Genomic DNA, 27,285 nt, shown 5'->3' on the forward strand with positions numbered 1-27,285 from the left:
CTAGACATGCATATACACAGTTAAGTGAATGAGAGCTGATTTCCCAATGAGCTGTATCCCATGACAAAGACTTAACTAAGGAGCTGTTTTAACCTGCCCAATGTCAGACATTCAGAAGACATCTGTGGTACAATATTAAATCAATGTTTTACTGCACTAGGACCTGGGGTGGGGGGGGGGGAATATAGCTGCTTTGCACCATTTTTTGTACATTGGTGGATAACAAAAAAAATAAAAAACACGATGTCAGAGAACACACTGTGGCGTGGACAACAGCAACCAACCAGATTAGAATTTTCTATCTCAAAGACTCAAAACTTTTGCAAATTGTATACACTCTGATTTGAAACACATTTCAAAGTGAAAACACAAGCAAGGAAATCATTGGTGTAAGGCTTGGTTCACAACTCTGCGATACGAGAACCCTGCGAATCGCATACAACTCGCAGCAGTGAAAATCACATGTGATGTCTGAGATCGCAGCAGTGGGAACCAGCCCTTAATCTTGTATAAATATTCTACCTGGATGTGAAGTTTCTATGCCTATTTTTGTAAAAAGTGCTTTTTTGTACGAGAATGAAATGAATATAGGTTAATGTGTACTGAGTCTGTGACATTTAAATATCAAGCATAAAGCAGGTTGGCCAACAGTACAGATGAATATTATTACTCTAAAAAGCTTGAAGCATCCATAGAAAAAGGGCAGTTGTTGCTTTATCTGATGACCCCTTCATTAGATACCTATTAGGTGACGGATCTTGGGGAAAAAAATTGATAAGCCAATGTTCTATATTTCCAGCTGTGTGTCATTTACTAGAAATAACCTGGCAACAGAGGCATTTGCCCAATACTCCCCATCCATCCATGCATCATTACCACCATATATCTGACCAGTCTTTAACATCTACAGTTACCTTTACACCCAGTGCAAGCTATAAGTGGATTATAAAGCATAACTGTGCATGTAAAGGATATATAGAAAGGCTTGACAAGTGGCAAGCAGTGAGATGAAGACAAAGAGAAGAGGATTATATGAGAATGGCATAAAACGGTAGACAAACAAGATAAGGAAAATCACAAATGAGCTGCAGACTTGGTCTTTGTAGAAGTAAGGAAAGAAATTGGTAACAGACCCAAGAAAGCCGCAACCCAGCTGTACATTGTCAAGCTTCAAAAGGTCTGTATCTCAAGCGTACCCAACATGTCCGGAGTATGGGGGCCCAGAGTGCTTCTTATGTTCATGCAGCAAGCCGTGCACTTCAGTGAACTATTCATACACTCTGCATGTTTGTATACAAAGGGGCTGATTTACACAGACTGGTGCAGAGAATACTGGAGCCAAACTATAGCAGCTGCCCAAGGGAATTCATGGCTTCCCTTTTAAATGATGAACTCTGATTAATTTCTGAATAAGAACTTAAATTCATCTAGGAAAAGAAAAGTTATTAAAGATTTAAGTAAAATAACAATTGCTTTGGAGAGAATCGATCCAGTCTGGTTTTCAAGTATATGACTTTCGTCAACTAAAATGTGATTGGTTGCTGTGGGCTGCTTCATCTTGGATATAATTACTGCTCTCTGCCAGCTTCTAAGAACAGTCCTTGCCTCTGTGAACAGGATTCATCTTATGTTACGTTGCCCCTGGTGGTGAACGGTAAAAAGCTCAGGAACCTTTACCATGACCAATGGGGTCACCCCATTCATTCCATTGTGTTTAGACTCACTATACCACGCTTAACCACTTTCAGACCGGACCATTTTGCTGGTAAATGACCAGAGGTCTTTTTACACTTTGGCACTGCGCTGCTTTAACTGGTAATTGCGCGGTCATGCAATGTTGTACCCAAACAAAATTTGCGTCCTTTTCTTCCCACAAATAGAGCTTTCTTTTGATGGTATTTGATTGCCTCTGCGATTTTTATTTTTTGCGATATAAACGTAAAAAGACCGCAAATTTTGAAAAAAAATGATATTTTCTACTTTTTGTTATTAGAAAAATCCAATAAACTCAATTTTAGTCATACATTTAGGCCAAAATGTATTCAGCCACATGTCTTTGGTAAAAAAAAAGTCAATAATTGTATATTTATTGGTTTGCGCAAAAGTTGTCACATCTACAAACTAAGGTACGTTTTCTGGAATTTACGCAGCTTTTAGTTTACGACTGCCTATCTCATTTCTTGAGGTGCTAAAATGGCAGGGCAGTACAAAACCCCCCCAAATGACCCCATTTTGGAAAGTAGACCCCCTAAGGAAATTGATAAGAGGCATGTTGAGCCCATTGAATATTTTATTTTTTTGCCTCAAGCGATTGAATAATGACAAAAAAATTTTTTTTTTTTTTTTTTACACAAAGTTGTCACTAAATGATATATTGCTCACACATGCTATGGGCGTATGTGAAATGACACCCCAAAATAAATTCTGCTGCTTCTCCTGAGTACGGGGATACCACATATGTGGGACTTTTTGGGAGCCTAGCCGCGTACGGGGCCCCGAAAACCAAGCACCGCCTTCAGGCTTTCTAAGGGCGTAAATTTTTGAGTTCACTTCTCACTACCTATTACAGTTTTGAAGGCCATAAAATGCCAAGATGGCACAAAACCCCCACAAATGACCCCATTTTAGAAAGTAGACACCCCAAGCTATTTGCTGAGAGGCATGTTGAGTTAATGGAATATTTTATATTTTGCCACAAGTTGCGGGAAAATTACAAACTTTTTTTTTTTTTTTTTTTTTTCACAAAGTTGTCACTAAATGATATATTGCTCACACATGCCATGGGCATATGTGAAATGACACCCCAAAATAAATTCTGCTGCTTCTCCTGAGTACGGGGATACCACATATGTGGGACTTTTTGGGAGCCTAGCCGCGTACGGGGCCCCGAAAACCAAGCACCGCCTTCAGGCTTTCTAAGGGCGTAAATATTTGACTTCACTCCTCACTACCTATTACAGTTTTGAAGGCCATAAAATGCCAAGATGGCACAAAACCCCCACAAATGACCCCATTTTAGAAAGTAGACACCCCAAGCTATTTGCTGAGAGGCATGTTGAGTCCATGGAATATTTTATATTTTGCCACAAGTTGCGGGAAAATTACAAACTTTTTTTTTTTTTTTTTTTTTTCACAAAGTTGTCACTAAATGATATATTGCTCACGCATGCCATGGGCATATGTGAAATGACACCCCAAAATAAATTCTGCTGCTTCTCCTGAGTACGGGGATACCACATATGTGGGACTTTTTGGGAGCCTAGCCCCGTACGGGGCCCCGAAAACCAAGCACCGCCTTCAGGCTTTCTAAGGGCGTTACAGTTTTGAAGGCCATAAAATGCCAAGATGGCACAAACCCCCCCCAAATGACCCCATTTTGGAAAGTAGACACCCCTAAATTTAGGGGTACACTAGTGAGACTAGGTAATAAATGGCGGGTGCCCTGAAACTATAAAAAAATAACTAACCAACCAGCGTCACCTGTAACAGTTATATGGTGATCACTGGTGAAAGGGTTAACTAGGGGGCAATCAGGGGGCTTTATGCGGTAGTATATGGGGGTCCCTGGCGCTATAAAAAGCTGCGGCGAACCTAAATACCTACCTGCCTAACTAGCGTCACCTGTGACACTAATACAGCGATCAGAAAAACGATCGCTTATTAGGCTGGGTTCACACTGGAGCGATGCGGGAACGCCACAAATGCGCGGCGGGTTCCCGCATCGCATGCCTCCCGGCGGCAGTTCACACTGCCCTATGCGAACTGCTGGGAGTGTCAGTGAAATGTTACTGACACCCCCAGATCAGTTCGCATATCGCAGTGCGATCTGCAAACTCGGATCGCATGGTGTGAACACCCATGCGATCCGATTCTGCTGCGGGCCAAAAAAAGGGTCCCGTGCGAATTTGCGGCGGGTGCGGCGGGTGTGGCGGGTGCGGCGAATGGCTGAACTCGAATCGCACAGAGATCGGATGTGATTTGCACTGCAGTGCGGTGCGAATCACATCCGTTCTCAAACCGCTGCAATCTGAACCCAGCCTTAGTGACACTGGCGACGGGGGGTGATCACGGGGTTAAACCTTTATTGGGGGGGTTAGGGGGGTACCTTAGAACTAAAGGGGGCTAACCCTAACTGCCCTAACAGTTATTAGTCACAAATGACACCCGCCGGGTGATCAGGGGGTTAAACCTTTATTAGGTAATAAATGGCGGGTGCCCTGAAACTATAAAAAAATAACTAACCAACCAGCGTCACCTGTAACAGTTATATGGTGATCACTGGTGAAAGGGTTAACTAGGGGGCAATCAGGGGGCTTTATGCGGTAGTATATGGGGGTCCCTGGCGCTATAAAAAGCTGCGGCGAACCTAAATACCTACCTGCCTAACTAGCGTCACCTGTGACACTAATACGGCGATCAGAAAAATGATCGCTTATTAGGCTGGGTTCACACTGGAGCGATGCGGAAACGCCGCGAATCCGCGGCGGGTTCCCGCATCGCATGCCTCCCGGCGGCAGTTCACACTGCCCTATGCGAACTGCTGGGAGTGTCAGTGAAATGTTACTGACACCCCCAGATCAGTTCGCATATCGCAGTGCGATCTGCAAACTCGGATCGCATGGTGTGAACACCCATGCGATCCGATTCTGCTGCGGGCCAAAAAAAGGGTCCCGTGCGAATTTGCGGCGGGTGCGGCGGGTGTGGCGGGTGCGGCGGGTGCGGCGAATGGCTGAACTCGAATCGCACAGAGATCGGATGTGATTTGCACTGCAGTGCGGTGCGAATCACATTCGTTCTCATAAACCGCTGCAATGTGAACCCAGCCTTAGTGACACTGGCGACGGGGGGTGATCACGGGGTTAAACCTTTATTGGGGGGGTTAGGGGGGTACATTAGAACTAAAGGGGGCTAACTCTAACTGCCCTAACAGTTATTACAGTCACAAATGACACCAATGCAAAAAAAAAAAAAAAAAAAAAAAAAATGACATTGGTGTCACTGTGACTGGGGGGCAGGGGTAATTGGGGGGGTGATCGGGGGGTAAAGGGGGGGTGTGAGTGTGCCTGGCATGTTCTACTGTGTGTGTAGAGTGTTGGTGCAACTCACCGATCCGCTCTCCTCCGTGTCGGAACGGAAAATACCGACACGGAGGAGAGAATACATCACTTCCTCTCCTGTGTTTACATTACAGGAGAGGAAGTGATGTCACCGGGGATTTCCATTCGTCGAGAGCGATCGCGAGGGGGTGGCCATGAATGAATGGCCGCCCCCTCATCCCGGATCGCTCTCGAAGAAATGCCGACCGCCGCAGGCACCGGGGGGGGGCCCGATCGGGCCCCCCACCCGCGGGCAGGCAGGGACTTATATATACGCCCATATGCCTGCCCGTGCCATTCTGCCGACGTATATCGTCGTGCGGCGGTCGGCAAGTGGTTAAAAACTGCACTAAAAACAAAGTAATGGTGCATGAAGGAACTTAGAAAAAGGCGTGAAGGTTGTTCGATCAAATGCAGCTGCACAAATGTGCAGAACCACATCCCTTTTCTCTTTCCCCTTGGAAAATAACACAGAAAATGTTTGTAAATACGCATTTCAACTCATCTAAAACACATGGATTTAAGTGCACAACATTGAATAGGCCCCAGGGAATGTTAAAGGAGAATATCTTTTTCAGTATTTTTTTTTTTTTTTTGACTATACAACACTTACAGGAAGAAATCCAAAAAATTAAATTTAAATTCTAAAGTTGTGACAGAAAACAAGACAGTCTTTAAGTACCCATAAATTAACACAAAGCAAAGCCAAGACAGAAATGTCATGGAGGGTGCTGCCCTCTCCCTGTCATTACAGGAATAGCAGGGAAATAAAATGAGCAAACTAAGCAAAATGAATCTGGGGACTTTATAAGCAATTTAGTTGTTTTCCCTTTCACGAATATCAGCCTACAGGCAACTGTCCCAGCTGTAGAATTTATTTTAGTTTTAGAAAACAAAAGTAAAGAGACTTTTATGTGGAAAGAGAGAGAAAATAAAAATAAAAGACTAAACACACCAAGTCCTGATTCTAGTTCAGTTTTTTTTATGTCACATTCACTTTCCTAATTATATAGAAATGTGGTAGGAAATTGTGCATTGGAATGTACTGCTGTGTAAAACCCAATCAGCATTAAAGAAAGGGAAATTTTAGAAAACGTCAACTGAGGACACTGACAGAGATGATAGTTATTTCTTATGCATAAAATTAGAAATGTCACAGAAAGAAAGGTGGAAGCTAAAGCAGATTAAAAAACAAAAAAAAAAAACACTGCATTAGTTTGTGTCTCTTGTAATGGGGAGATGCATGACTAGATTGACGTAGTACAGGTAGTCAATAACATGGACGGCCCAGCTTTAAAGTGTCAATAAACCCGCATCATAAAACACTATCATTAAATGGTGTATTACATGCTGTTCATACTCACTCACTATGAGATCCATTTTTTGTTTTCTGAAACTAAAAAAAAACTAAAAAAAAAAACTGGTTGGTCCTGCTGCTGGTTGATCTCTATCGCCCTCTTCTGTTCAAGTCTCCAATTCAGCTAGGGATTTTGCAGAGCAGTGTTGGCAGCTCGCATATTCTCCATTTTCAGCGAGTTTCTATGCTGGGTATTTTCCTCCCTATCACATTTGAGCAGCCCATGTGACCATAGAATCACACATGTGGGTGGTATACCCACTGGTAAATGAAAGCCCACTCCCACCCTCCTCCATGCCCACTAACCAGATAAACACAATGGAGGGGGGGGGGGTATTACATGTAGATTAACGGAGGCTTCACCTCCCTCTTATTCTAAGACACAGGCTGGAGAGACATGAAGCAGCCCGCGACTGTCAGCAAACCCCCATACCAGGTTATTTATACAAAATAACAAATATTTAAATTCAAATAAATATTTGTATGACAATTTAAAACATTTTAAGGATTTTTTTTTCTGTACTCCAAAATCTTTTTATTTTATTTTATCATGTGACCAGCAGCAGAGGACTAAAAGCTCCTCCTGCTTATATTTCTCTGCAGACAGGCTGGGAAAAAGGGTACTTAAAGGTTTGTTATCAAAATAATTACAGTACCATCATTCATATATAGAAACAGAAGGGACAATGTAAATTAAACAGTGTGCTTTAGTCAGTCACTTTAACCATCTGCACTTACTCTTTTTGTCTGGTCATTTTGAGGTAAAAATTCAGCACTGGAGGATTCCCTCAAGGATACAGGGTTGCCAACAAGCTATATGTAGCTCAGGTAAGATGCAGGCAACTCCACTTTCCGTGAAGGGCTTGTTTACATGTGCCCATTACAACACACCATACACACCTCCACAACACACCATGTAGCAAAAAAATAGGATTTTTATAACAGCTTACCTGTAAAATTCTGTTCTTGGAGTACATCACGGGACAGAGCACACCAGAGCAATTATTTTGTGGGTTATAGGCCACCTTCAGGTCATGGATACTGGCACATCCTAAACAAGAAGTTGCATCCCTATATAGCCCCTCCCATACCGGGAACTCCTCAGTTTTTGTAACAAAGCAATATACATATACCCAAGAAGAAGAAGAGGGGTGGGATCTCTGTGTCCTGTGATGTACTCCAAGAAAAGGATTTTACAGGTATGCGGTTATAAAAAATCCTATTTTCTTTATCTTACATCACGGGACACAGAGCACCATAGTAATTACTATGTGGGACGTCCCATTGCAATGCTATTTGAGGGAAGGGAGACATAACCCATAGGGCGCCAACAGGGCCTATACTGCTGCCCACAGAACACTGCGCCCAAATGGCGATATCCCCATGCCCTTTTTTACATCCACTTGATAAAATCTGGTGAATGTATGGACTGCAGACCAAGTTGCGGCCTTGCAAATCTGAGCCATTGAGGCTTGTGATGCACTGCCCCAGAAGCACTAACCCCTCTAGTAGAGTGCATCTTGACATGAAAATGTGAAATCTTACCATCATTACTATGCCCTTAATCTTAACCATTAGGCCTGAATTATAACTTGCCGAATCCACTTGGCAATAGACATGTGCAGAGTAAAATATTTCGTTTCGGAATTTCGTTTTCGTCCGAAAAATTAATTTATTTAGTTACTCCCGAAATTCGTTTTTATTTATTTCGTTTTTCATTCAAAAATTGCATTCGTCCGAAAATCCACATGAATTACGGTCGAATCTGTCTTTGAAGGCTTATGGTGTCTGTCGAATGTATAAAGAAGATTCGACGGAGCTAGTATACAGCATACTTCGTGTGAACTTTAGAACCCTATTAAAGTCTATGGGACTCCAACGTTCAAAATCTAAAGTGCTAACTTTAAAGACTAATTTGCAAGTTACTGTCCTAAAAAGTGTTTGGGGACCCGGGTCCTGCCCCAGGGGACATGTATCAATGCAAAAAAAAAAGTTTTAAAAACGGCAGTTTTTTCGGGAGCAGTGATTTTAATAATGATTAAAGTGAAACAATAAAAGTGTAATATTCCTTTAAATTTCGTAGGGGGGGGGGGTGTCTATAGTATGCCTGTGAAGGGGCGCATGTGTCTGGTGCTTAGAACTGTCCCTGCACAAAGTGTCATTTATGCAGAAAAAAAAAGTCCTTTAAAATCACTCGCAGCTATTATGAATTGTCGGCTCCATAATACAGAGAACACTCATTGAAAGTCATTGATAAAAAAATAAATAAAAAAGCGTGGGGGTCCCCCAAATTCAATTACCAGGCCCTTCAGGTCTGGTATGGATATTAAGGGGAACCCTGCCTCAAATTTAAGAAAAAATTTGACGTGGGGTTCCCCCTAAATATCCATAACCAGACCCTTTAGGTCTGGTATGGATATTAAGGGGAACCCCACGTCAAAATTAAAAAAATTTTTTACGTGGGGTGTCCCCCTAAAAATCCATACAAGACCCTTTATCCGAGTACGCAACCTGGCAGGCCGCAGGAAAAGAGGGGGGGACGAGAGAGCGCCCCCCCCTCCCTCCTGAACCGTACCAGGCCACATGCCCTCAACATTGGGAGGATGCTTTGGGGGTCTGTGACCCCTCAAAGCACCTTGTCCCCATGTTGATGAGGACAAGGGCCTCATCCCCACAACCCTGGTCGGTGGTTGTGGGGGTCTGCGGGCAGGGGGCTTATCAGAATCTGGAAGCCCCCTTTAACAAGGGTACCCCCAGATCCCGGCCCCCCCCTGTTTGAAATGGTAAGGGGGTACAAAAGTACCCCTACCATTTCACAAAGAAAGTGTAAAAAATAGTTAAATAAGACAAACACACTTTTGAAAAATTCCTTTATTAAAAATAAAAATAAAAAAAAGATTCCAGCGGTGGTAATCCACTCTTGCTATCCAGCGACGGACGATCATCTCTCCAGCGATGGCTGATCTGAATCAGCGCAGCGAATCCATCCTTCTTCTGTCTCCACGGAGGAGACACTGCAGGGATTCCGGCGGCCTGACGTTTCTTATATACGGAGGGCGGGGCCACCCGTCACCTGACCCTGCCCCCCTCTGACGCAAGGGGAAACGCGAGGTTCCCTGTGACGTATGGGTGACCCCGCACCCCTGCAAGATAGCAAGAGTGGATTACCACCGCTGGAATCTTTTTTTTATTTATTTTTTATTTTTAATAAAGGAATTTTTCAAAAGTGTGTTTGTCTTATTTAACAATTTTTTACACTTTCTTTGTGAAATGGTAGGGGTACTTTTGTACCCCCTTACCATTTCAAACAGGGGGGGGCCGGGATCTGGGGGTACCCTTGTTAAAGGGGGCTTCCAGATTCTGATAAGCCCCCCGCCCGCAGACCCCCACAACCACCGGCCAGGGTTGTGGAGATGAGGCCCTTGTCCTCAGCAACATGGGGACAAGGTGCTTTGAGGGGGTCACAGACCCCCAAAGCATCCTCCCAATGTTGAGGGCATGTGGCCTGGTATGGTTCAGGAGGGAGGGGGGCCGCTCTCTCGTCCCCCCCTCTTTTCCTGCGGCCTGCCAGGTTGCATGCTCGGATAAAGGGTCTGGTATGGATTTTTAGGGGGACCCCCACGTCAATTTTTTTTTAAATTTGACGCGGGGTTCCCCTTAATATCCATACCAGACCTGAAGGGTCTGGTTATGGATATTTAGGGGGAACCCCACGTCAAATTTTTTCTTAAATTTGAGGCAGGGTTCCCCTTAATATCCATACCAGACCTGAAGGGCCTGGTAATTGAATTTGGGGGACCCCCACGCTTTATTTATTTATTTATTTATTTTTTTATCAATGACTTTCAATGAGTGTTCTCTGTATTACGGAGCCGACAATTCATAATAGCTGCGAGTGATTTTAAAGGACTTTTTTTCCTGCATAAATGACACTTTGTGCAGGGACAGTTCTAAGCACCAGAAACATGCACCCCTTCACAGGCATACTATAGATAAACCCCCCCCCCCCTACGAAATTTAAAGGAATATTACACTTTTATTGTTTCACTTTAATCATTATTAAAATCACTGCTCCCGAAAAAACTGCCGTTTTTAAATTTTTATATATTTTTTTTTGCATTGATACATGTCCCCTGGGGCAGGACCCGGATCCCCAAACACTTTTTAGGACAGTAACTTGCAGAATCTTTTCTCTCTGTCAAATCTTTTTTCTCTGTCGGATATTTTCTCTATATAATCTTGGACTAATAGAGGTAAGGTTAGGCACATTCGACCACAGGTTCTATAGACACAGATTGTTATTGTTAGGGTCACGTCGAATCTCCTATTCTATATCGAACTGTTGTAAAAATGAAAACGAAAATAAAGCATTTATTTATGTCGGATCTTTCGTTTTTCGGATTCTGTGCTTTCGTTATCGTTTGTCAAAACGAAAACGAAAATAGCTGAAATTCGGACGAAAATGCATTCGGACGAAAACGAATGCACATGTCTACTTGGCAATAGTGGATTTCGACGCTGCCTGTCCATATCTAGGACCCTCTGGCAGCATAATACAACATCAGTCTTTAAGACCTGAGCAGTCATCTTTAAATAACCCTTGACCGCTCTCACTACCTTAAGATAATGTAGTGAGTTCTCTACCCTAGACCCTGGTTTTTGGAGAAAAAAAAAAAAACAAAAAAAACAATGGTAGGACAATATCTTGGTTTAGGTGAAAACCTTAAACCACCTTAATAATTAAATATGGCTTCTTTACAGGAAAGAGTGGCCAACTCAGATACCCTTTTGCAGAGGGTATAGCAACCCGAAACACTATTTACCTTGTCAGAAGGACCAAGGGAGTATGCTGTAACCGTTCAAAGGGCTGTTTTGGCAATACCGACAAAAAACGAAGTTCAAGTCCCAAGGGTTCAAGGGTGGTCTAACTGGCAGAATAAGCAGCATTATGCCTTGTATAAAAACACCGGACCAAAGAATGCAAAGCAAGCGGTCTTTGAAATAAGACCACTAAAGCAAAGATTTGGCCCTTAATAGTACTCAAGGCCAGCTTCATTTGAACTTGTAGAAAAAAAAAAAAAAAAAATTCTACCTATGTTATATTTCCGAGGGTGGCAACCCTTGGATTCACACCAGGAAACATAAGCCCCCCCAGAGTATATAATATATAACTCTGGAAGTCGGCTTCATTAATGAAGATAGAAATCACTGATCCGGAGAGACTACGTCTCTTCAGAATGTGGGCTTCAATAGCCAAACCATCAAACTTAGAGTTTCTAAGGTAGGATGCAATATCAGCCCCTGTGAGAGTAGGTCTGGCCGTAGTGGAAAGGACCATGGATCCTCCACCGCCATCTTTACGATTTCTGCATACCAGGACCTTCTGGGCCATGCGGAGGCTACAATAATTACCGGCTTTCTTTCCAGTTTGATCCTGCAAAGTCATCGTGGCAGCAACTGAATAGGGAATAAAGCCTAACTCAATGAAAACTGACCCCATGGGGTCACCACGCATCTGTCTAACATGCGAGCGGATCCCTTGTCCTTGACATAAAGTTGACCAACTACATGTTGAACCTGGACGCCAAAGATCTACGTCTGTGATCACCAATCTTTGGCTATAGCCAGAAAGATTTTGGGGTGAAGGGACCCCTCTCCCGTGAACAACTGCTGGCGACTCAAGTAGTCCGCCTGCCAAGTCTCTATTCCTGGAATGAAGACTGCCGATAGGCAAAGAACATCCTTTTCCATCGAAGCTAGAATATGGTCCACCACTCTCTGAGCTGCGTGACCCTTAGTGCCCCCTTGGCGATTGATATAGGCCACAGCTGTGGCATTGTCGGATTGGATCCTGACAGGACAATACCATAACCTGAATGTTCAGGGCTTCAGAGCCAGACGCACTGCCCGAATCTCTAGGATGTTGATGGGCAAGGCCTTTTCGGTTTTGGACCACTGTCCCTGAAAGCTGTCTTTTCCAGTACTGCTCCCCAACCTGAAAAGGTTGGTATCTTTCCAGGTAACTGGTATGAAGGTTTTTTCCTTCTGCAGATTCCCGGATCCTGAGCACCAACTGAGGCTCTGGAACACCTTTGGAGACAGCCGCATTGGCAAGTCTAAAGCTTGAATCGTTTTGTTCCAGACAGGATACTGTTTTGCAACAGACTGGAATTGAACTGGGCATAGGGAACCGCTTCGAATGAAGCCACCATCTTTCCTAACAATCTCATGCAAAGGCGAATGGAGGCATCTCCTTTCCACTGGACTATCCGCACCAGCTCTCTTATGGAATTGATCTTTGCCTGAGGCAAGAATACCTTTTTCCGGGCTTAGAGGCGGGGCCAGGACTTTTGTAAACACCCAGGGTGCTGTAGCTAGCCCTAAGGGCAAGGCTACAAACTGGAAATGCTGCTGTTTTACCTTAACCACAGAAACCTTTGGTGAGCAGGAAATATAGAAACATGCAGATATGCATCCCTGATATCGATAGATGCCAGAAGTTCTCCTCCTTGTAGGATAGAAACCACTGACCTGATCAACTCCATGCAAAAGGAGCGGATCTTCAGGCTGTCGCCACTGCCTAGAGGCAGATGCCCCTGATGCAGGAGAAAGAGTCTGCTTAAATGAAGCGCGTTTATTCTTTCTTTTGACTGGCAAGAGTACTTTTCCCACTGGAAATCGTTTGGATGTGTTTGACCAAATCATCCCCAAATAGCCAATCCCCATGAAAAGGAAAACCAGTCAGGAGCTTTTTTCACAGGATTCTACGCATGTGTATTAGCATAAGCATAAGCACAAGGCGGGACGCCTGGTGAATAGAATGTTTAACAGCTTCTATGGCAAAACATAATGCTTTTGGTAGTTCGGCCAAATCCCGGGCTTGTTGTGCAGGAACCTCTTTAAGGGGCCTGTCTAAATTGGTCCTTTAAGGATTGACAGATGCCTATTGCAATGACTGCAGGCCGAGTAACGGCACCTGCCAAAGAAAAAGAGGATTTTAACAGGAATTCCAACCTTTTATCTGTTGGATCCTTAAGCATTTGTGCATTGTCTACTGGATAAGTTAGGACTTTTATTCACACTGGAAATCAAAGGCATCTTCAGTCAAGTATACAGGGGCTGAGATGAGAGAAGCAGCTGCACGAATTTGTTCCAATGACACAACCCGGCTTGCCATATCTGGTATTTCAGGCAAGGATGACAGTGTGGAGACACGATCTGAGTTCCTAGCACCTGGGGGTGAAATGTTTGGTACCTTTTTGAGCTTTATGGTGTCTTTTTTAGTGCGCATAGTCCTAAGCACAAAAGCAGAGACCCTATTTAAATACACTATTTGCTGAACATAGTCTGGCAGTGTAATGCCGCTATACAAGTTCAAGCTAGTGCTGGGAAAAATGTCCTTTCCGTATTAGTAATGCCTTTTTCAGCCCTTATGCGCCCCACCGCTCCTGTGTCCCAAGTGCAGCCAGGCTTGTGTCTCCTCTCTACAGCTGAGGAGAGACCGCTCCATGTGAAACTCTTAAGCCTCGTGCCTAGGCCACTCTCCCTCCGTCAACCCACCCCCCCTCCTCTCGGCCTCCGCAGACCCAACAAGGGGGGGGACAGAGCCCAAACAAGCAGGAAAGGGGGTATTACAAGGGGGGTACAACAACTGCTGATTCCCTAACCCTTCTGGTCCCTTCAGGGGGGAGAAAAGCATGGCAGATCTCTTACCTTGAGAGGAATCCCCCTGTGCAAGCTGCTGCGGCCACGCACAGACTGACACTGAGCTGAAGTGAAGACAACAGATTAAGGTATGTACATATACTCCCTCTAGTGCAGAATTAAGGCATGACAACATTTTTCCCTAAAGAAGAAAACCTTAGGTGGATTTTTATAGTTCCTAGGCTTCTTCCCTTCCCTTATGTCCGCCGCAGGATTCACCCATCACGCAGGCTGTGTTTAGCAAACCTTCAAGGATCAAGTCCCCTTTTATCGGGGTTCCACTCTCTTGGACCTGTAATAGCACCCGCCAGAAAAAAATGTAGGTAATGTAGCGTGACCAAAGCTCTGGGTCCAGCCCTGCAAAGAGAGGTGTTACAGGCAAAACCTTGTGTTTTTGGATACAAGGCTCAAGTACCATCCACCTTGGCCTCAGTGGTATTTGGATGGATCCGGTCTGTGGAGGTCATTTAAATCCAGCATGGGTTCCTCCTGGAGCTCCTCAGAGCACATCTTTACTCATCACAAACACCTTAGACACTGGCGAAAATAACTGAGGTGTTCCTGGTATGGGAGGAGTTATATAGGGAGGTAACTTCCTGTTAGGGTGTGCCAGTGTCCATCACTTGAAAGTGGCCTATAACCCACATAGTAATTACTATTGTGCTCTGTGTCCTGTGATGTACGATAAAAAAAAATACATTTTCATCTACTGAAATTCATTCTGAATTAGATGCATAACACAGAATGCCACAATATGTCTCAATGTATGAAAAAGCATGTGTTGCAACGCAGTGTGTGATTGGACACTTGGGGTCAAAATGTAAAATCATATATTTGTTTTTACATGGCATTTCAATTATTTCTAAACGACATCTATTAATCTGTATGATCTTGAAGTTTACTATTTTACTTTGTGAAGATCCCCATGCATTTAATTTAATGAAGTCTGTCACATGTATTACTATGCCCTGCTAGTAGGCACTGCTGTGTCATAGAATTCACAGAGCCTGCCTTCTGAACTATAGAGGTGCTAAGAGAAGGCGTTTCAAGAGGCAAAGTCAATACAGGAATCACAGCTTGCAGGCAGCAAAGTACCATGGATATGTAGTCCTTAGAAATTGAAGGTAAACAACAGAGGAGAAGCTGCAAGCAAAGCATGCAGGGAATCCAGGAAATTGTTGAAATAGACGAACAGCAGACAGGCAGCACTTGCAACATGAAAGGAGATTTTCAAGTAATCTCATATTAGATATACAATCATATTTATGGTTTATATTGATATTAGAATGCTGGTGTTGGGCATAAAGGTAGATGAATAACAATACTGGTGGTGATGAAATGGATGTGACCAGTATAAAGGGTGTCATAATATAAAATGATCTCTCTCTCTCTCTCTCTCTCTCTTAGGGTAGAAGATATTAGACTGACGTTTACCTTTAGAGGGGTCCTTCATTATAACATCTGAGATTTCAAACAGTTTCAAAGGGAGCGGCATTTTGCGATTTGCAGCAATGGTTTTCAGTAAGCCTGGGAGTAAGGTTGTACGTGCCACCTAATCAATCAGGATGCAAGATTAGGTAAGAAATTTGTTACATGATTGAACACAAACAGAATGCCACAGAACAATTTACAAGGTTGCCCTCACTTTTCAGTATAGCAGTAAAAATCTTTTATTTTAAACAAGTTACCTAATTTATTCGTTTTTGACATCCCAGCCCTGGCAAAAAAAATTATAATTAGGGTTTGTTCACACTTGTGTGGAAACTGACCTTTTTCTGCAATAGAAAAATGCTGATCTTGGCACAGGCCAACAGAAAACAATTATTTACTATGCGTCCTGTTTACATTAGAACACAGGTGCAGAAATCTGCGGAATGTCTGCATTCTTTCTGCACCGCAGCAGAGCCCCTGTCTGTGCATCTCTATATACTGCAGTTGAGCTCCAGTACACAGAAATTAATGTCTCTTTGTGACATTTTAATAAATAAAAAGGAAAACAGTGCCTTGTTGTAAAAACACAAGTCACCACAATTGTCTTGTTTTCCTGTGCAGGTAGATGGAAGTACCTTAACAAGGAAAACAACTTACTGTGGATTCAAACATGCTGGGGGCCAAGCTAGATTTACAGTCAGACAAAACAAAAGTTAACAAAAAATATATATATATATAAAAAAAAAAATAACTGGGCAGACTCGATGGACCACTTGGTCTTTTTTCTGCCAGTCTTCTATATGTCTGAAGTTACTGCCAGAATTAGAAGCATTCACTTGCACATTGTAATCAGTGCTTCAGGGTTATGCCATTTTCCTCTCTTCGTTACTAGTAGTCTTGTAACTCTGCGAAGTATAGGGCAAAGTCCATAGGGTTACAGGGAAATCTGCAACTCCTAAATGTTCACTGCAGTCTCCTCTGGGAAGCTATAACCCAAGCGAACATAACTGAGACCTTATACGCAACACAATGAAGAAGGGTGTAAACTAAGCCAATATTGTGCTTAGCTGCTTGTGTGCATTTATCCATTCTGCTTAATACCAGTTCGTTCTTTGGTGCGCAATGTGCAGGATCCAAGTGTTGTAGATTGAACCCTGGTTTACATTAAAACTGCTCCAAGACACGTAAAAGTTAAAAATCGGTCCACAGCCATCTTTTAAGAGCAGGCGCATTTTTTATTTTTAGAATTCTTATTTTTATGTATATGGTGAACATGATAAACGCAGGGCCTACTTTGTAGTGCGTTTCACTGCTCCTTACCAGGATGCAAGTGAATAAGTCATGAACTAAAAAGAAAACAATGCACCCCTGTGTGGGAGTTATCTTATCTAATCACAGTTACATTTTATAACTGCACAGAGAGCTCCCTCTGGTGGCTAAGCTAAAAAATATTTTAAGCAGAACTACAATCCTAATGTTAAAAATGTCTGGCAGGTAGGCTTATATTGTAATAGAGACTATAGAGACTCTGTATGAAATCTCTTCCTCTGCCTGCCAGCTCCTCTTATTCAAAATGTAGGCCTTAGTTGCCTTAGAGGTAGAAAGAATTAACTTTCATGTGCATGTACAGGAGCAACATTATCTCAGGCCACCCAATCACAAACGGTGATGATGCTGAATCCGAGAAAAATTTAGTGAAAATGGCACCAGGGGAGCAAACAGATGCTCCCTTGCTGGCAACTTTGTCACATTCCCAGTGTGTTGGAATCTTGCATCTTCCATAGCACTGTGGTATCTCCTGCTGGTCCGTATGTCACTACAGGGCATAGAAGTGACATACGGACCATGGGACGGAGTCACAGCACAGCATCTGATCCTTTTTTACCGCAATACCCAAAATATGTACTCACTGAAAATGCATAAAATTTTCACTATCAGTCTAAAATTACATTTAAAAACCGACTGTACCCATAAAAACCACCACGATCTAGATCAGAGTTCCTTTTTCAAGGCACAATTTAAAAATTAGAGCTGAACAATTAATCATTAAAAAATCATGATCTCGATTCAACCCCCCTCCCGATCTCTATTGCAGAGTTTCCTGATTCTTTCATGTAAGAAGTGTAGAAAATTCTATGCTCACTCAACTGTCAAAAGAAAAAAAATGGGCAGTCTGCCAAGTTTGTAAAACATTGTCTGTGCTAGTAGAGAACTAGAAACATTGTAACTCTTCCTTCTTAGATCAAAGAGATAAACTTCCGTTTGTAAATGCAGGAAGTTTAACCATTTAAAGTCTAAACCCTTTTTTGACACTTGTTTCTTACAAAGTTAAAATCTGTATTTTTTGCTAGAAAATTACTTGGAACCCCCAAACATATTTTTTTTCAGCAGAGACCCTAGGGAATAAAATGGTGATTGTTGCAATATTTTATGTCACACTGACAGTGGTCTTTCAAATGCAATTTTTTGTAAAAAAATACACTTCAATTAATTAAAAAAAAAAGTAACAGTAAAGTTATCCCAATTTTTTTTGTTTAATATGAAAGATGATGTTGATGCCGCGAGATTTGTGATCTATCTTCTAAGCAAAAAAAAACGTGATTCTCATTTTAGCTAGAATCGTGCAGCTCTATTTAAAAATATGCACAATTTTGAGGCACTCCATTCTAAAATGAAAAAAAAAAATAATAATTTTATATAACACATGAACATCCACAAAACGTAGGATACCCAATGTTACAGGTGATTTATTGGTCCAAAGTAAATACACCTTTGCACACTAGTACTGACTAGTATTCCAGTGTTTCTCTTCTTAGTTTCTCTCCCTAACTCAGTTAACAAGACCCCACAGAGTGGGACAGAGGAGGGGGCAAACAAGGATGCTCTACAGGCACCCAACATCCGAATTATGACATTGGGCGCCAGTAGATCATTCGCTGACATCATTGGTTGGTAGGATTCCAGCGGCTGTAAGGTTGTAATGGTGCACAATGAAAAGCCTCATACACACGATCGGATTTTCCGACAACAAATGTTGGATGTGAGCTTGTTGGCAGAAAGTCCGACCATCTGTATGTTCCATTGGACATTTGTTGTTGAACGGACAACAAATGTTGGCTAGCATGTTCTCAAATTTTCCGACAACAAATGTGTGTTGTCGGACTTTTCGATCGCGTGTACACAAGTCTGTCGGCCAAAAGTCCAAAGTACAAACGCGCGTGCTCGGGAATCAATACTCAGCAAACACAACATTAGCAAAAGGAGCTCAAAGGGTGGCGCATGACTACTGAACTTCTTTTATCATCTCGTCGTACGTCTTTTGTATGTCACTACGTTCGTAATTGTTGTCCAACATTTGTGTGACCGTATGTATGCTAGACAAGTTGGAGTCAACAACCTTCGAACAAAATCCCACGGTGTTGTTATCGGAAAGTCAGATCGTATGTACGGGGCATAAAAGGCAGACTTGAGCCACCCCCTGACTTGTACACAAATTTGGGGTAACTCTTACACATTTTGCCATAGCACTCCTTAAACCTGAAGGCAGCGTGATTGAAAAACGCTGATGTAGATCTTCACTCAACCACATATACGTCATACATACATGATGAGCTAAAGAGAAAAAAGTGCTGACATTGCTCAGAGAGAACTAACCTGAAACTCAGTAGTTTTGGGATTTGCAATGTGGACTGCTTTGGTGGAGGAGACAGAAACACTCAGTTTATCAGCGATGTCATCCACTGAGCACTGCAGGTACAAAACATCAAATACAATAGTCATACAGGAAAGAATGATGAATACTGTATTATTCACATTTAAGGTTTTACACAGTGAAATTAAACGTAACTTTTAAAATCTGCAAGCAGACAACTTATTGCAGAAGAGGCATTCTGTGTTTTATTATATATATATTATATAAAATTTTATTTATTTTTGGGGTTATACTGCTTTAAGTGACTTTTATCATGGAATTTTGTATTTTTTTTTTTTTTTGGGCAAAACGATTGTACACTGTACTCTTGTTAACATTGTCATATACACAAGTACAGTGGCACACAGCTATTCATGTTAATGACAGACTGTGTGCTGCACCTGAGCAAAGGAAATTCTGCTACAGTTATACTGAACGAGTTCAAGCGCCCCATGTTCAAGTGCCCTTAGGCTGGGTTCACACATGTCTGGTGTGGATTGTATTTCCCTATCACTGCGAATCAAAAAAAAAAAAAAAACATTTGTTCAGTGATTCTGGGGCAATTTATGATGCGGTTCTGATGCAAACTTGCAAGGACCAGATTTTTGTCACAGCTGTGATTTCAGTGCTGGCAAATGCACAGTAGATAGGAGGATTTCAACTCCTGTAGTAGGAGAACAATCCATGCTTAAATCCTGAACACATGTACGATTCAGAAGTGTTCACATAGAGCTCAATGCACCTGAAATTGGCAACAGAACCGCACTGCTCAGAAAATGCACAGGACTCTTTAAATTCGCACTGTGGATGCACCGCATATGTGGACAGCTTCAATGGAAATCAATGTTACTTCACATTTCATACGAATTAGACGCAGTTTAAAAACGCATCCAATTTGCATATATGTGAACTGAGCCTTCCACTGCATCTCATATTTACAAACATCACATCACAGTCATTCAAATACGGTGTTCATCTATATCTTGAAAATGATAAAAAACCCATAAGAAAAAGAGGGAACATACCAGGGCAAAAGTCAGGGCTTCTGTAAACCCAGCTGCAGCCAAGTCCTGTCGCAGCAATTCAGTCAGCTTATTTAAAGGAAACTAGAGAAAAGAAATACACATGCCTGTTACAACACTGATGCAAATAAAAAGAGTATAAAAGGGCAAAGATTATACAAGTATTTTACAAAGAAGTATGGTGGGAAAGCATAGCCCTGATATACCAATTATCAATACATTCACTACAAAGCAGAGGGGTAATCAGCCAGCATTACACAGAAAGTCATAATACTAATATAGTCAGAATACTATAGAGAGGATAAGCCATAAAGGCTTCCACGTTCCTCCAATATTCCACTGAAAGTTCCCTATTCAGTCCAATGGAGGATCCAGCAACGCCCAATCAGATTCATCCTTCACTGATAAAACTTCAGTAAATTAAAAACTTAACTGGTTGCTTTGGCCGAATGCATATTACAAATCATCTCTATTTTTGCACTGATTTATGAAATGCCCTAACTTATGTCTGTTTCCTTATACCACACAAGCTTAATACGAGCTAATCTGAGGGATGGATTTCTCACCTGGTTAGCAATGGTGTATGTTTTTGGGATGGTCATTGGAATATTATTGAATCCATACGCTACAGCTGCATCTTCTACAATGTCACAGGCATGAATAATGTCCGCTCTTGTTGGAGGAATCTCAATTTCTAATTGATCGCCATCCTCTAACACATGCGATTTCAAATACATTCGGGTGAGTAACTTGGCTAAATTAGCTGGTGTCTCCCTGTTGAAAACAGAAAACAAAATGTATCCTCCATCATATAAAAAAAATAAAAAATAAACATTTAGCTTTAAATTTACATAAAGCCAAAAATGCTTCAGAATAAAAAAAAAATTACATAATAAAATAACGGAGTTATAGGTTGTGTCAACTCCACTTCTGTTGAACAGCATAGTGTGCAGAAAATTATCATCAAGAAAATAAAAATGTAATCTGTAAACCCTGAGTATGCAGTTGAAAGACATAAAAGGAAACAGATCTACCTGCCAAAAGATTTGTATTCCTCTCTATCCAATTCTAAGATTTATGCAGGCCTGCCAGACAGCACAGCCATGTGCAATTTTCTCTGCTTAAAGTGATACTAAAGTCTGTTTTTTTATTTTTTATTTAAAAATAACAAACATGTTATACTTACCTGCTCTGTGAAATGGTCTTGCACAGAGCAACCTGGATCCTCCTCTTCTCTGGTCCTCTGCAGGTGCTTCTGGCCCCTCCCTCTTGCCAAGTGCCCCCCACAACAAGCAGGTTGCTATGGGGGCACCAGAGTTGAGCTGCAGCTGCGTATGTCCATTCACACATGGAGTTGTGGTTCGGCCCTGCCCCCTCTCCTGATTGGCTGACTGATTGACAGCAGCAGTCATCAATGGCGCCGCTGCTGTTTCTCAGGCAATCAGGAGGAAAGTCCCAGGCAGGCAAAGCACTCGTGCACATCGCTGGATAGAGATGGGCTCAAGTAAGTATTAGGGGGGCTGCTACACACAGAAGGTTTTTTATCTTGATGCATAGAATGCATTAAGATGGAAAAAGCTTCTGCCTTTACAATCAAGTTAAATAAAATTAATATAGCCATGCCACTTCCCTTCCCCAGCTTGTAATTGGAATATGAAGAAGCAGCAAAAGGCTGATACGATATGATTTATCAGAGTAGATATATTTACAGGTCATAAAGAGCTTTGCCAATTACTGCATGATAAGATAATTGGTTATTATTCCGTTTGACCTTAGAACCCTTTAACTGCATAATAGACGGCCTATGATTATTCAGCTTTATTTGGATCGTATGCATGGGTCCCTTTGGTTCCTCTAATTTATTTGATACAAAAAATTTTGATTTCTTCTTTGATACCCATGCATGAATGTATACATCTACACTGATAAGATTGCTCTTCTCTGTACAACTCAAGAGGGCATATAATAAAGGGTTCAGAATACAAAATGTATTGGCGTTTTTGTAATACGAAACAAAAAGGGAAACATTTTGCTTTGAAATTATTTCTGTTAGCAACATTGTGGTAGAAGATTATTGGGCAATTTTTTTTTAGAAACATGAACTGCATCTTTGCTGACTAATTGCATATCAACTACAACTGACATAAAGCCTATAGTAAATTATAAATACATTGGTTCGGACCGATAAACAGAGTATGCTCCAAGTTTGCCCAGTATTCTGTCACAATGGGTTGGAAGTGCAGAGTTACAGTGCATCCGGGAAGTATTCACAGCACTTCACTTTTTCCAGTTTATGTTACAGCCTTATTCCAAATTGGATTAAATTATTTTCCTCAAAATTCTAAACAATATCCCATAATGACAACCTAAAAGATGTTTGAAATCTTTGCAAATTTATGAAAAATAAAAAAACGTGAAAAAAAAAAGAAATATCACATTTACGTAAGTATTCACAGCCTTTGCTCAATACTTTGTTGAAGCTCTTTTGGCACCAATTACAGCCTCAAGTCTTTTTGAGTATGATGCCACAAGCTTGGCACACCTATTTTTGGGCAGTTTCTCCCATTCTCCTTTGAAGAACCTCTCGATCTCCATCTGGTTGGATGGGGAGCATCGGGGCACAGCAATTTTCAGATCTCTCAAATCAGGTTCAAGTCTGGGCTGTGGCTGGGCCACTCAAGGACATTCACAGAGTTGTCCTGTAGCCACTCCTTTGTTATCCTGGCTGTCTGCTTAGAGTCATTGTCCTGTTGGAAGATGAACCTTCACCCCAGTCTGAGGTCCTGAGCACTCTGGAGCAGGTTTTCATCAAGGATGTCTCTGCACATTGCTGCATTCATCTTTCCCTCAAGCCTGACTTGTCTCTGAGTTCCTGCCACTGAAAACATCCTCACAGCATGATGCTGCCACCACCATGCTTCACTGTAGGGATGGTATTGATCAGATGATGAGTGGTGCATGGTTTCCTCCAGACATAACACTTGCCAATCAGGCCAAAAAGTTCAATCTTTGTTTCATCAGACTAGAGAATTTTGTTCCTCATGGTCTGAGAGTCCTTCAGGTACCCTTTGGCAAACTCCAGGCAGGTTGTCATGTGCCTTTTACTAGAGGAATGGCTTCTGTCTGGCCACTCTACCATACAGGCCTAATTGGTGAATCCTGCACAGACAGTTGTTCTTCTGGAAGGTTCTCCTCTCTCCACAGAGAAACGTTGGAGCTCTGTCAGAGTGACCATCGGGTTCTTGGTCACCTCTCTGACAAAGACCCTTCTCCCCCGATCACTTAGTTTGACTGGGTGGCCCACTCTAGGAAGAGTCCTGGAGGTTTCAAACATCTTCCATTTACAGATGATGGAGGCCACTGTGCTCATTGGGACCTTCGATGCTGCATACATTTTTCTGTACCCTTCCCCAGATCTGTGTCTCAATACAATCCTGTCTCGGAGGTCTACAGACAATTCCTTGGACTTCACGGCTTCCGTAACTGTGGGACCTTACATGTGTGTGTCTTTCCAAATCATGTCCATGCAACTGAATTTACCAAAGTTGGACTCCAATCTAGTTGTAGAAACATCTCAAGGATGATCAGGCAAAGACTGAATATTTATGTACATGTGATTTTTTATTTTTTTTATAAATTTTCAACAATTTCAAACAATCTTCTTTCACATTGTCATTATGGGGTATTGTTTGTAGCATTTTGAGGACAATAATATAATCCATCTTGGAATAAGGCTGTAACATAACATAGAAGTGGAAAAAAGTAAAGCGATGTGCATACTTTTCGGATGCACTGTACATTTGTGGCTGCAACACTTAGCTCACAAATAGATTGTGGCTTTTCCTTTGGCTAGGTATATTTCAAGTCCTACCATAGGACACCTAAGTGGTTACAAAAAATTTCATTTAGAGATTCCCCTCTTTGTCCAGGTGGCTGTCAATCAAGGCCCAGGCAATCTAATCCCCATGATGTGTTTCAAACTATTCAGATATTGGAAGGAAATAATGGATATGATAAATGTTCTATACAATATTCAAATTCCCTCTGTCCCACTCAGCTGTGTTTTGGGGGAGCTGAGTTTTATTGGAGTTAAAGAGGTAGTAAGGGGGGGGGGGAGAAAACTCTCCCTGCAAGGCAAGACCATTGCATACTAGCACATTATGAAAGACTTACCTTGAAATTAAGCCCCCCAGCAGCACGCTGTCACTGCTGCAGAGGCTTCCATTTTCACCCGGTCTTCCTTTTGGGTTCGCAGGCTGTGGCCACTTTAATGACCAAGCCATGAAGAAGTCACGTGGTATGACGTAACGCGTAGGGAGTGGCCGTAGGACAAACCAGAAGTAGCGTAAGACTGGCGGAAGACGCCAGATCTCCATCTTCCTCTATCTGTGTATTTTTTATGCTTGAAATGTGAGAGTCTAGGTTATTTCTTAATAAATTTTATCTGCTTTATTTGAACTACTACACGATTGGAGTCCCTTCTCTCTCTCCCCTTCCCCCTCTCCTTTGTGTTTTTTTCGAGCTCCATACTACGGAAATAGAAGCTTTTATCTGCAGTGCAAAGAGCTGGGAATGGCCCTCTAGTGGCAGAAGTGTATATTACATGCTTTATCTGCAATTCCTTGGAAGCTTTATACAGAGAAGCAAAGGAGAAGTGTCTGGGGTTATTTTCATTTGCTTGCCCATTTCATCTTGAGGTGAGAGTTCTGAGAGCCTGGATTGGTGAATTTTGGAACATTTGGACCCGTCCTTTCTCCTTTTTTTGCATTATTCATCCTCACTCATCGGTGTGTGAATTTTGATATATATTTTTTCTTATTTTTATATTGACTGTTTCACACATTTTTATACAGTTATATCTATTAATTATTTTTTTAGTGGCACGATTTGCGCAGGACTCTTTACTTTATTTATTTGATGTAATAGTTTGTGTTTACTATTTTGTCCCGCTGCATTTTTTTGCATTACCAAGTAGCACTTGCACTTTTGTATTATCTCACTGTTTACTTTATATATAGTTTTTGTTGGTATATTTTCCATTTTTTGATTTACACGCATTTAGATATATTTTCCCCTTTAGCACTTAGTGGCGCGAGGGTCCATTTTCACATTTTATAAATTGGTGAATACGTTTTATTCTTTATTGTTCAGTAGGCTTTTCACCTTTTCCCCATAAATGATTGCCATTTGCTGTAAGTATAGTACACAACGTGATTCAATTTGTTTGAGGACCAACTGTTTTGGTTGGGACATACGAGAGAAAAGATGCGCCTCCTGTTCTAAAAAATGTAAAATATTGACGCAACGCTAAAATAAATTCTGATGTTTCTTACCTGATCCCAATCTTACTGTTCATCTTCTCAGCAGAAAGAGTTTCTTTCCTGTATGGCAGTTCCTACAATTAAAAAAACATTGCAGCTGCTTAGACTACATGAACTGGGAATGGAGAATTACTAAACAGGAGATTCTACAAGAGAAAAAAGTCTGCAGACAAACACTAAAGAAGTGGAAAATATGAACTCACTGAATTGTATTACACATGGGCATATCAATGAGCAAAAAATAAAAAAGCAACAGAGATAAAAACTGTTGTTAAATATACAACAGAAAGAAAAAGAAAAAGATATTAAAGCAGAAGTACACTCTCTCAATCAACATTAAATATTTTTGATCTTTATGCTGCCAATCATTAATACAAAAATGGAAAGGTATATTATAATTACATGTTTTTAACCTTTTATTTTACATTTTTCAGTTGCTTCCTTGTTTCTAGCCTAGGCCAAAATTATGTCATACATCCCAGGAGTCTTCTTGGGCATTTTTTTTCTTCTTTCATCTGGGAGGGTAGAAGGGGCTTTCTCAGCCAAACATGCCCTCCTGCCTGCATGCCTGAGCAAAGTACAGATGGATTCCAGGAAGTAAATGCTACATAAAATTGCCTGTAGTGATGGGAAGTTTGAATCTTATGTGAATCGGTTCATTTCAAACTACTCATTGAAATGAACAGATTCATGAATCGATTCACTTGCCGAGTCTGCTGACAAGCAAGTAAACCATAGCTTTGAATTTTGAAAAAAAAAAAAAAAGACGAAAAAACAAAAACTAAAGCCATCCCCAAGGACCCCGATATCTGCATGTGAATAAACATGCACGTGTACATAAACGAGGATTCCTTCACACGATAGGTGTCGTCCGAGTGAGAGCAAGAATTCTAGAAACAGAATTCATGGTGAATTCTAAACTGATGTTCTCTACAGGCTTTTAAATTGTCACCTATGCAGTATTTAACCCTTCCCTTTTTTGATCAGCTTTGATCAGTATGATCAGAGTTATAATCAATCAGATCATTGGGTTCTGTGCTATAACTATTACAAGGTGTCCCATAAGGTTTTCTTTACTGTTTAATTAAAAAAATACTTTTTAAAACAAAGGGTTAAAGAACTAATCTGAATGACGATCTCCTCTCATCCAGAATCTGCGTCCCTGCCGTTTTTGCCATGGCATTCTGAAACATGGGTGGAATCGCCACGATTCAGGATGGACGCAAACATGGGACACGCTTGAGATCCCCGTTACTTTCAATGGTGCCCCAATCGCTCGATGAATTGTGGTAAAATCACAAAAACAGAATGGCGAAACGCCCGTCATCCAAAAGAAGTTCCGTAACTTCTTTTGGGCAAAACTAACGGGGATCTCATGTGCGTCCCGTGTTTTTCAGCGATTCGGGATTGCGGGCAGAATCAAGGCGAATACGCCCACCATCTGAAATGCCATGGTATGAACAAAGCCTAAGGCTGTCTGTACCTTATCACTGCTGCTACCTGATTATTGATTTAGTGTATTGTTCATGATTCTTTCATTATTTCAGTGTACTGTGTTCTAACTGAGACTTATGATTCTCTAACTCAGTGTACTCTTGACTCAGGCCGCGTACACACGGGCGGACTGTTCGCCCAACTTAGTTTGTCAAACAATTCGACAAAC

General features: G+C 41.7%; 1 protein-coding gene across 1 annotated transcript in view; it reads right to left on the minus strand.

The window, feature by feature from the left end:
• The window catches only part of FARSB (phenylalanyl-tRNA synthetase subunit beta), an 85,335-nt gene that overhangs the window by 28,857 nt on the left and 29,193 nt on the right, over positions 1-27,285 (minus strand). The window contains exons 11-15 of the mRNA XM_077488305.1: positions 25,635-25,696; positions 20,868-21,075; positions 20,305-20,385; positions 19,243-19,335; positions 15,592-15,709 (exon numbers count right to left, since the gene is read on the minus strand). Of these exons, the coding sequence (XP_077344431.1) occupies positions 15,592-15,709; positions 19,243-19,335; positions 20,305-20,385; positions 20,868-21,075; positions 25,635-25,696 (562 nt within the window). The remainder of the gene's footprint in view (positions 1-15,591; positions 15,710-19,242; positions 19,336-20,304; positions 20,386-20,867; positions 21,076-25,634; positions 25,697-27,285) is intronic.

Source organism: Lithobates pipiens, unplaced genomic scaffold (genome assembly GCF_037356315.1).
Source record: "Lithobates pipiens isolate NorthernLeopardFrog02 unplaced genomic scaffold, aLitPip1_a1.2 Scaffold_18, whole genome shotgun sequence".
Lineage (NCBI taxonomy): Eukaryota > Metazoa > Chordata > Amphibia > Anura > Ranidae > Lithobates > Lithobates pipiens.